The sequence below is a fragment of the Peromyscus maniculatus genome, chromosome X (genome assembly GCF_049852395.1).
Source record: "Peromyscus maniculatus bairdii isolate BWxNUB_F1_BW_parent chromosome X, HU_Pman_BW_mat_3.1, whole genome shotgun sequence".
NCBI lineage: Eukaryota > Metazoa > Chordata > Mammalia > Rodentia > Cricetidae > Peromyscus > Peromyscus maniculatus.
This window is the reverse complement of record NC_134875.1, coordinates 124,617,924-124,629,415: the sequence shown is the minus strand read 5'-3', so window position 1 is coordinate 124,629,415 and position 11,492 is coordinate 124,617,924. Positions and strand designations below refer to the sequence as shown.

At 45.0% G+C, this 11,492-nt stretch overlaps 1 protein-coding gene across 1 annotated transcript in view; it reads left to right on the top strand.

Moving 5' to 3' along the window:
- Nucleotides 1-748: 748 nt before the first annotated feature.
- The window catches only part of Chst7 (carbohydrate sulfotransferase 7), a 30,276-nt gene continuing 19,532 nt past the window's right edge, over nucleotides 749-11,492 (top strand). The window contains exon 1 of the mRNA XM_006991400.3: nucleotides 749-2,446. Within this exon, the coding sequence (XP_006991462.1) occupies nucleotides 952-2,409 (1,458 nt within the window). The 5' untranslated portion in view covers nucleotides 749-951 and the 3' untranslated portion in view covers nucleotides 2,410-2,446. The remainder of the gene's footprint in view (nucleotides 2,447-11,492) is intronic.

Below are 11,492 nucleotides of genomic sequence, written 5' to 3'. Positions count from 1 at the left end.
TTCTTGGGGGAAATTCACCATTTTGCCACTTTGGTTCTGCAACTATCCTTGTGTACATGGATTAAACTGTAGTATCAACCTCTAAGGGTTGGAACCTTAGGATAACTGGCTCTGGAAATTAATCATAGTGCAAATGAGCAAACTGAATGCTTTGTAAAATGTGTAGAACAGAACACTTAGAATTTCACGAAGGCTACTAAATCTTTACCCACTAAATTTGTTGCGCAAATGCATCAATGTCTCCCCCCCCCCCATCAACCACCACGTAAGGTATAGGTGGGTATCTTTCGTCTTCACTGAGTGCTCTATCCAGAATGCTGCAACACCCACTGCGGGTTTGATGAGGGCACTCCCGATGGGTGTAGATCATGGCGAGTGATCATTTGCCTATGACCAGGATGGCAAGGCACAAAACAAGCAAACAACAACAAGAAGAAGAAGAACAAAACAGCGGCGTTCTCCTGGGTGGAGCTCATGTCCATTCACTGGATACTTTCTCTACACATGTGACCCTCCCTCACCTGAAGTCAGTTTGTTAACGAAGACTTAACTTCGTTTTGAAGTAGTTGAGGAGAGGTGGAGTATGGCTAAGTGCACCCCAGAGGGGGTCCCTGGCCTGTGGCAGCCCGTGCGGGATCTGTCTAGGCAGTGAGCAAACCGGGGAGGGTAAGAGGGCGGGGAGAAACTGCGGGTACTGTGGGCAGGGCCGGCAGCTGCTGAACCGGCCAATGAACGCTCTCAAGAGGCTGAGCCAGTAGAGCTAGCCGGCACCACCGCCTCCCAAGTTTCCTCTAGTGAATGTACCGCCCGGCGCCCCGCTCCACCCAGCTCAGAGCGACCCGAAGAGGCGGGAGCCGCCGACTCTGGGTGGGATTTCGAAGGCAGGGGAGAGAACCGCTAGGCGCCTGCTCTACCCTGGGCGAGGTGGAGGGGCGGGGGGCTCGGTGAACTATGAAGGGCCGGCGGCGGCGGCGCCGAGAGTACTGCAAGTTCACGCTGCTCTTGGTGCTGTACACGCTTCTGCTACTGCTTGTCCCCTCTGTACTGGACAGTGGCAGCGAGCAGGACAAGGGCGTCAGGAACTGCCCCGGACTGCAGCGCAGCTTGGGCGTGTGGAGCTTGGAGGCGGCGGCGGCTGGAGAGCGTGAGCAGGGCGCGGAGGTGCGGTCCCGGGCCGAAGGAGACGCGGGTAGATCCCCTGGGTCCCCAAGCAACCTCAGCGCAGTCGGTGAGGCGGTGGCCCAGGAGAAGCAACACATCTATGTGCATGCCACCTGGCGTACCGGCTCGTCCTTTCTAGGCGAACTCTTCAACCAGCACCCGGACGTTTTCTACTTGTACGAGCCTATGTGGCATCTGTGGCAGGCGCTGTATCCGGGCGACGCTGAGAGCCTGCAAGGCGCGCTGAGAGACATGCTGCGCTCCCTCTTCCGCTGTGACTTCTCCGTGCTGCGGCTGTACGCGCAGTCCGGAGACCCCACAGCGGGGGCACCGGACTCGGCCAACCTCACTACGGCCATGCTCTTCCGCTGGCGGACCAACAAGGTCATCTGCTCGCCGCCGCTGTGCCCTGCCGCGCCCCGCGCTCGCTCCGAGGTTGGCCTCGTCGAGGACAAAGCCTGCGAAAGTAGCTGCCCGCCCGTGCCGCTCCGCGCCCTGGAGGCCGAGTGCCGCAAGTACCCGGTGGTGGTCATCAAGGACGTCCGGCTGCTCGACCTGGGCGTACTAGTGCCCCTGCTCCGTGACCCCGGCCTCAACCTGAAGGTGGTGCAGCTCTTCCGTGACCCGCGGGCGGTGCACAACTCTCGTCTCAAGTCGAGGCACGGGCTGCTGCGCGAGAGCATCCAGGTGCTACGCACGCGCCAGAGGGGGGACCGTTTCCACCGGGTGCTTCTGGCGCACGGCGTGGGTGCCCGTCCGGGAGGCCAGACCCGAGCGCTGCCCTCCGCGCCGCGAGCCGATTTCTTCCTAACCAGCGCGCTCGAGGTGATCTGTGAGGCCTGGCTGCGCGATCTGCTATTCGCGCGCGGCGCGCCCACTTGGCTGAGGCGTCGCTACCTGAGGCTGCGCTATGAGGACCTGGTGTGGCAGCCGCAAGCCCAGCTGCGCCGCCTGCTGCGCTTCTCTGGGCTGCGGGCGCTTGCCTCGCTTGATGCCTTCGCGTTCAACATGACACGCGGCTCAGCCTACGGCGCCGATCGGCCCTTCCACTTGTCTGCTCGGGACGCCCGAGAGGCTGTGTACGCCTGGCGAGAACGTCTGAGCCAAGAGCAGGTGCGCCAGGTGGAGGCCGCCTGTGCCCCCGCCATGCGACTGCTGGCCTACCCTCGCAGCAGAGACAAGGGCGATGTGGAGACCGCCAGGGAAGGGGAGACACCCCTGGAGACCAAGGCCAATTGGGCCACGTAACACCCTGATCTTGAACCCTGCCCCGGGGCTGATCCAGGTAAGGTGACTCGAGACAGGGCAGATTATAAGGAATGGTGTTTGAGGGATCCTGAAATGACCAGCAGTGGGGAAGAGGGAGTTGGAGGGTGGCTAGAGGAGACAGTGCTGTCCTGAATCGCATGCTGTCAGAACACGTCCAAGAAAGTCCTGCTTGGTAGAATTGAGGTGTTTCAATGGTTCACTTGTTTAGCCACCTCCCTTCTCAGAGGAGGACTTAGAAGTGAGAGAAGATGTGTAAGTGTAGCTGAAGCAGCATCCAGAGCACTGCTCTCCCATATCCCCTTTTTAAGACATCAGAGGTCCAAAGACAGTAGAGAAAGCTTAAAGCATCCTAATGCAACTTGAGACTGGGAACTGACATGAAGAGTGGAGCATAGGATTTAGAGAACCCTTCGAAACTGATGGTTCTGAAGTTGATGGCTTTGTCCTGTGGAGCAGCCTTTTGCCATGGTGTCTGCCTCCAGAGGAGGAAAACAAAACCAAAAACAAGGTGTCACAAAAAAGTGTGAATTCTGCCCCTACTTATCCATAATTTTTCTGCCTGATATTTTGCCTCTCTTCTCCTCAGGCTCCAGAGCATTCTTCCTGAGTACTCAGCATGTGAGCACTGTCAGGCAGCTCTTGTGACAGTTTATGCACAGTTGTGTATCTCCAACCCTATTTTAAACAAGTACAACTGACATTTCTTTTCCCTGGCTTGTGTATGCCCTTCTCCCTTCCTGTCTCTCCTTTCCCCTCTCTCTAGAGGCTGACTGCTGTTTGCAGGATATCTGACCATATCCCGTTTGTATCAGGTCACAAAAGCTGCTTGGTCAGCTTCCTGTAGTGCTCTAAGAAGGCTGAGCTGGACTTTCCCCACCTCCATTCTGTCGATTTTGATAGATGGGATCTTAGATTGGCAGTTAACAATTTATCAAGTAAATCTCTTTTTTGTTCATTCTCTATAAAGTGGTTGCTTAAATGGCCTGGAACAGTCTCTGTATGTGTCCAGTGTTGGTTTAATAGATGCTGTGTAACATTGGGCTGAGGGAAAGCTTGTTTAGCATGATGCTCACCATAGGAATCTAGTCAGCAGCATTTCCCCAAACACTGTAAATTGGAAGAGTGCCTGCTGCCATCTGTACAGTGCAGACCAGAAGAGGAAAAAAGAGCCGGAAATGACTTAAGTTTCTATTCATTATTTTATGGTGTAATTCAATATTCCCCTGGGATGGGATGGAGGGACAAAGGTTGAAGATGTTAATGAAGATGGATTTTTTTTTTTTTGGTTAATAGACCTAGGGTTTCAGAGTGGTTTCAGGAAGCTGGCTAACTGAATTTGTTTCTCCCAGTAATCAAGTCAGTTTGTATAATTGCTAGGAAGTCTCTGTTCTTTCCTGATTTCTAGAATGAAGGATGGTAAGGCACAGGGTGACTCCTCCCATCTTTTTTTTAAATTAAATTTATTTATTTTACAGACCAACTACAGTTTCCCTTCCCTTCTCTCCTCCCATTTTATTCCCCCACCTCCCTCCCCCTCCCCCACCCCAATCTACTCCTCCTCTGTTTCTTTTCCATATCCTCCCATGGATATCAACAAAGCATGGCATTTTAAGTTGCAGTAAGACTACGCATCTCCCCTTGTATTAAAGCTGGGCAAGGCAACTGAGGAATAGGTTCCCAAAAGCCAGCCAGAGCGTTAGACTCCTCACATCTTTTTTTTTTTTTTGACTCCCCACATCTTAACAAAAACATCCTATCATCAGTTACACCATATTTACATATGGAATATAATGGTCCCTAACTCACTTTCACAGACCACAGGAAATGCCTCCTGTGGGAAAAAGCTGAAGCGTTTTATGGTTTTAAGACATGACAATCTCCTAGGAACATTTTTCCACCTCTTCCCCTAATTTGTTTTGACACACTGAATGATGTCTGGGGCAGGGAAATAGAGATGAGGGTATAGGACTTTGTACTCTGGGAATGTAAGTCTGTGTGGGTGATAGTGACTGTGAATGGAGATGCTGGTGCTTGTATTTGGAAGTCTAATGGGGCTGCTCTGTAGAACTACAGGGACATCTGGGTAGAAGTTTTAGGCTCTTGTAGCTTTTGATCCTGAGTCTCTGCTCCTGTAGCCTTGTGACTGAGCTCTTCCTCCTGCATTGGACACTTAATATCAATGTGTGGAGTTATTAAAATGTTTGTATTCCTGGCTCCTAGGAAGGTAATCTGGTTATAAACATCTTTCTCAGAACTCACCAGCTACTAGACCTACTAGCTGACTTCTCACTGGCTAGAACTAGCTCGTATGGCCTGCCCTAGGCCAATAATTGGCATAAGGGATTGGAAGCATATTGAGTGGCTCTTAGCAGCAGTTCTCAATTCTGTGAAAACTACAGTTGTCTTATTTGGTGAGTATGTTTCTGAAACCCTTGGATACTACTGCACCTTATATGTACCATGATCTTCCCTATTCATACATACCTATGAGAAAATTTAATTTTTATATTAGATACATTAAAATATTAACAGTAATAATAAGATAGAATGATTATAATAATGGATTATAATAAAAGTTGTCCCAGTGTATTGTTTCTGGGCTGCCATGAGGCAGGTAGTGTATACAGTGTGGATCAATGTGAATATTCTGGACAAAGGATGGTTTCCATCTCACTAGAATAGAGCAGGACTGTGTGACAGTTCATTGTGCTACTCAGAGCAGCATAGCAAAGCTTATAAATAATTTCTGCAATTTTGTATTACTAAGGCTGTGGTTGATAGTAGGTAATTGGAGCCTGAGAAAGGAAAATCATATGGGTAGGAGAGAATCATTACTATACATCCAGCTGAGGAGCTTTTAGAAAAATGCCCATGCCTGAGTCACCCCATTCCCCACCAGAGATGTTTGTGAGACAGAGCTTGGTGTTGGAGATAAAACCCACAGACCAACACATGTTATATGTAACCAGAGGCTTTTCTCTGTCCCACCCTGTCCCACAGCCATTTCCAAATAATCACTCAGAGGCTTATATTAGTTATAAATATTTGGCCGGTGGCTCAGGCTTATTATTAGCTAGCTCTTACATTTAAATTAACCTATATTTATTATCTATGCTCTGCCACATGGTTTGTGGCTTGTTCCCTCATTTTCTATATATCTTGCTTCCTTGGCAGCTGGTGGAGTCTGCCCAACTCCACCCTTCTTCATCTCCATCTTCAGTTTGATAGTACCACCTAACCTTATTTCTACCTTGCCATTGGCCAAACAACTTTATCAACCAATGAGAGCAACACATATTCACAGCATACAGAAAGACCATCCCACAGTAGGCACTCCACTATTGAGCTTCACCCCAAGCCCAGGAGATCGGATCCATTCAGTCTATGATGAGGTCTCCAGACCCAAGCATTAGGGTTTTCAAAACTCCCAAGGTGATTCTACTGTACAGTCCAAACTGCAAACTACTTGAGTTAGACCAAAGATTCATTCTCTGGCATGGAGCAAGGTCAAAATGGGGACTCATGAGCTGTTAATAAGCAGCAAACTCTGGCACAGTGTTTTATGTGAAAGAACTTGAAACTATGAAGTTCTTTGCAGATAAAGGGTGTTATTATGGGAAGGGAAATTATACATAGGGCTGTTTATCATCTGTATATGTCTTCAGATGTTTTGCTGTCTTTAGCTTCACCTCTAAGAGTCCATCATTGCACAAACACTATCTACTCCTGTTCTGTACAGACTGATCTGCTGTCCTGCCCTTTTCAGCATGTTCCCCTTTGCCCTCAACCTCTGGTAGGATGCAAGATGTCTTAGAGTTCCTATTGCTGCAATGAAACACCGTGATCTAAAGCAAGTTGGAGAGGAAAGGGTTTATTTTGCTTATACTTCAGCATTGCTGTTCATCACTGAAGGTAGTCATAACAGGAACTCAAACAGGGCAGGAACCTGGAGGCAAGAGCTGATGCAGAGGCCATAGAGGGGTGCTGCTTACTGGCTTGCTATTCATGGCTTTCTCAGCCTGTTTTCTTATAGAACCAAGGATTACCATCCCAGGGATGGCACCATGCACAGTGGGCTGGGCCCTCCCCCATCAATCACTAATGAAGAAAATTTGCCTTACAGACAGAGCTAATGGAGGCATTTTTCTCAACTGATGTTAACCTCCTTTCAGATAACTCTACCTTGTATCGAGTTGGCATAAACTAGCCAGCATACAAGACTCTGTCCATACTTCCCTTATATGTGTGTATTATGTATGTGTGCATGTGCATGTTTGTGCATACATACACATGCTGATGATAGACCCAGAGCCTTAAGCATGTTGAACATATGTTCTACCACTGAACTAGTACCACAAGGCCTTAAGATTTTTAGGTCTTTGTTCTTGATAGGATATATGCTGCCTTTGAAAGAAACTAGAGACAGAGGCAGTGCCCTGTAGCTTAGATCCTAACAATTAGGAAACTTTCCCAGGAAATCATTCTAAACAAAAGAAATGACCAGTCACCACCATTTTGGAACTAATTCCATTTAAATCAGTGAATTGAACCCCAAAGTTCCATGTGAGAATATGTATGATTATTATTGGAATGTCCACATTTGGTTTAAACACAGACTACTGAATAACATGCATTTTAAAAATACTGCTTCTATATAGAACCTTTATCTCTTCTGACTTTCAATAGCAAATTAAGCTGTGTACTGTGTTTGAGGCAGAGGCCAGGACATTGAGATGGTGATGGTGGGGTGTATATTTGTATGAATGTGCAAACAGATAGGTTATGATTGTGTGTGCACACCAATACGTAGATATGAGTGACAGGGCTTCAGTAGCACACAGACAATTTTCTAAAATGTACCCATGTCCAAATCATTCCTACCCCTTGTGAGTGAGATTTGTACTTATTTTTGATTCAGACATTGTCTGAGTTCCTTCTGGGCCTGCCTTCTTTGGCAAGACTCCTCAGTTGATGGTGGGTTTGGTGCTTGTTTAGGAAACAGTAATATTCCTTAAGTCTGGTGAGTGAGGATTGGGAGAAAAGTAGTCCTGCAAAGTGGGGTATAAGCCAAAAGTACTAACAGTCATTCCTTGACTTATATGAAGTCAGTTGTTACATTAGGACACAGGAATCCAGGCTTCAGGGCCTGGGTCTCTTGGTTGGTACTTGATTAAGTATAAGAGGTTATTGACTGAAGATGTCGCTCAGTCTTCATGCAATGAAAATAAAAACAAAACAAACAAACAAAAAACAAGCCTAGAACAACTTAAATGTCCTACCTACAGTGTGGAACTAGGTGAATATGTCATAATACTACAATAAAATATAGCATAACCACAGAAAAGGAGATAACAAAGAAAGATTACCAAAACACTAAATATGGGGGAAAGTACAGGACAATATAGTTTAGTCTTACTTGTGCATTAAGACACCATTATATTTGTTTGAATTTGCATGAAATTTTATGAATTTGCATGAAACACATCTATAAGAACTATAGTGCTTGATTCTAGGAATGGAGACTGGTGGGTATTCACACCCTTTTGTGCTATCAAACTCTTTTTCTTATATGCTTCCATGATTTCTATACATTTGACAGACACTAGTTTAAAAACTAGTGTGAGCTTGTTTTATCACCTCGATATAGGGAGCTGAGATGAGAAAGGAGATAACATATTCAGCAAGGAAGGCAATGCACAAAATAGGCACTTAATGAGTATCATGTCACTTTGGAATCCTTTGGGAATCCATTCTACACCCCTCCCCATGTGCTAGGGATGGAACCCAGAGCCTTTCCCAAGCTAGGCAAGCCCTCTATCACTGTACCACACTCCCAGCTCCTTGCAGTTTTAAAAGCAGCATTCAGAGCATTGTCTAAAAGTTTGTTTTTAGTTTTGGCTGAGGTTTTTTTTTTCCTTGTGAATACAAATGCAATATAAATAATTGGAAGTGATTCTTTTAAAAAAAACTCACAAGCAGCTTGTTTAAAATTCTTTAAATATGCCTCTTCTTAGTCTGTTTCCACCATGAGTAGTCCAGAAGGAATGTAACTAAAGATACTCTCTGGTCTTGCTGTGTGTGTCTGACATTCTGGTCTACGAGGTGGCTCCCAAGCAAAGCTCAATTTGTCATGTCTTCTGGCTCCCCTTCCTCATGCTTCCGAGTGGAACTGAAGGAACTAACTCTGCTGAAAGCAGTGTGTCTGCTTGAGTGCAGTATAGAATAAGAACAGTAGAGACTAAGAAACAGTTCTGGCCCAAGTTCAAGAACACTGGGAAGTGGAGAATTGTTTGGAAGCTGAACAGGAAGCCGTTTCAGTTGGAGAAAAGTTGCAGAGCTCAGTGATGTCTCCATGAGAATTAGAACCCTTCAGCTCTGCTCCCTTCCCCTTCAATGGACAGGCATAAAGCCAACAAGCTAGCCTGATATTTCTGCAGCTGGCCTTGTTCATATTAAAGACCATTCTGCTAGAGACTGAGAATAAATTAGAATGTCAGCCAGTAGTGACTATTTTTAAGTAGAGAGGGGAAGAGGCTAGGGAAGAGGACTACTACAATTCGACTTAAGTACTGAACTGACTGTATTCTGAGCCAAAAGATCTCCTCCTGAACAGGATAGTAAAGACTGCTTTGTAGAATCACATCCCAAAATAGTCACGGAGGTGACATATTTTTACTTATAGATTTGAAGCCTTTTCTGTGAAGTATTTACCTTGCAGCTGGAGTGTCAAGGTGCTGGGAAGACAATGTGATGGAGGCACTTTCTCAATTGAAGTTCTTCTTCCCACATAACTCTAGTTTGTGCCAAGTTAACAGAAAAAAAACTAACCAGGACATTAGGAGATAATGGATGTTTTCCAAAAACAGTAGGTTTTAGATTTATAAAAACTAATGGGAGTGTGTTTTGCTAAGAAATCCAAAAGCTTTATTCAGTTTTGACCACTAGGACCAATCTAAATGATGATAGGCACAACGGAAATTGTATTACAGGCCAAATTTTATATATAAATTTACATATTATCCATTAAAATTGGTTCTACAATTGCTATGCAGTATAGCAGGAATGTCACAGGGAGGAGCAATTCTTTTTTGTTGCTTTTGTTTTTCAAGACAGGGTTTCTCTGTGTAGCCCTAGCTGTCCTGGAACTAGCTCTGTAGACCAGGCTGGTCTCAAACTCACAGAAATCTGCCTGCCTCTGCCTCCCAAGTGCTAGGATTAAAGGCAAGCACCACCACCACCCAGCATGAATAATTCTTTCTAAAGGAATCTTTCTACTGTTAAGGCAGTGACTATTTGTGAGGGAAAACTTCAACCTAATGGGAAAACAGACAAACTTAGCATTTGGATAAAATGTAATCACATTGGATGCCAAAATCTGTCAATGCCAACACATAGCACTTGCCTCAAAGGAGATGAGAGATAGTTTATTTTGGAGCTAAATATGTGTGATCATGGCACCAGATTCAGGCTTACCTCAAGTACCAGTGTGATAGCAGTTTTATGCAGTTTTTACGGTAACAAAACAACAGCAACAAAATATAAATTGAAGCAATTTCAAGATACATTGGTGGAAATATTGAGTAGGTAGGTTATAGCAAAGTGGAAAAATCTGCTATAGGCCTCAAATGCTCTCTCATAACATTCTTAGCAATTGAGTTGGTGGAAACTAATGGTCTGTTTGCACACTCTAAAACTCTGTTACCTAATGATCACAGTATGGATGTTAGTTCAAACACCAAACAGAAAGGTATGCAGTGAATGGCTATTAAGGGAAGTAAAGATAACAAGGTAATTTGCCTCTGGCTGTGTAAAATTCTGGCTCTCCACAACTACTGAAGTTCTGATCAGTTAATCAGCCTTTAACACACAGGTGCTGCTTTTTTCCCTGGGTTCACAACTATGTGGGAACCAAATGGCTCCCTGAATAGGTCTAAACTCTGGTCACTTCCCAGACCTATTATGCCCTCTTAAGCCTTTTCATCCTTAGTGGTGGCTGGGAAACATCTGCAGATAGCCCATCTGAATAGATACTATAAAATACTGGCTCGATTCCTTTGCTTCAGTTGAGAGCAATTTTACTCAAAAAAAGCAACCACATATGCCAATGGAAATGGGCACAACAGAAATGATATCTCAGAATTGTTCAACAAAAGGAAAAAAATCTCAAACAGGCAAGCTCAGCTATTTCCCACTTTTATTGTTTTTTTTTTGTTGTTGTTTTTATTTTTCTTAGTTTTAGTTTTAGTTTTAGTTTTAAAACTGATGCATAGTGGTTGGAGATTTGTCACAGTTGTAGAGTATTTGCTTAGCATGTGTGAGGCTCTAGGTTCAGTCCCCAGCTAACAAAAACACATAAAAAAAAAGATTGGTGACTGGAGATGGCTCCAAATTTCAGAGCTCTTGCAAAGGATCCAGATTCAGTTCCCAACACCCCATCCCAGGCAGCTTGAATCCACTGTCACTCCAGTTCCATGGGATCCGATTACCTTCTTGGGCATCTATGCTGTGCACATGTGTGGTGCACATAAACTCATGCAGGCATGTACACATACATTAAAAAAAATTAAGCTATAATTGTATGTAACAATGTCAGTTTTATTAATACTAGTTTAGTGTGTATTCATTTATTCTCAAGTAAGGTCAGAAATTTGGGGGATTTTTAGTTGTGGAGATTATAATAAGATTGAGAATGTTATTATTTTATTCTACTCTATTAGAGGAGATCTAATGGGCATTTAATTTTTGGCCTTGGTCAATCCCAGGATTTGAATTATCAAGTACATTGAAGTTTCAATCTGAATTCCTCCCAGGATGGCTAGATGGTAGGAATAGCCAGACCAAGGTCTTCTCAGCCATTCTCTGGGGCTATCTGGGTCCCTAGCTTTTCTCCCAACCTCCACATACACTTCCTAGGCAAGAGTTTTCTGCTTTGATTTTTCAACTCGACCCATTTTTTGACTTGAGAGTTGTTTCAAGTTAAATAAGGCTGAGACTGTAGTGAACTAATGAAAATATTAACCAGCCATTCCTTGACACTGCCACTTAATGTCTTAGATTGCAAG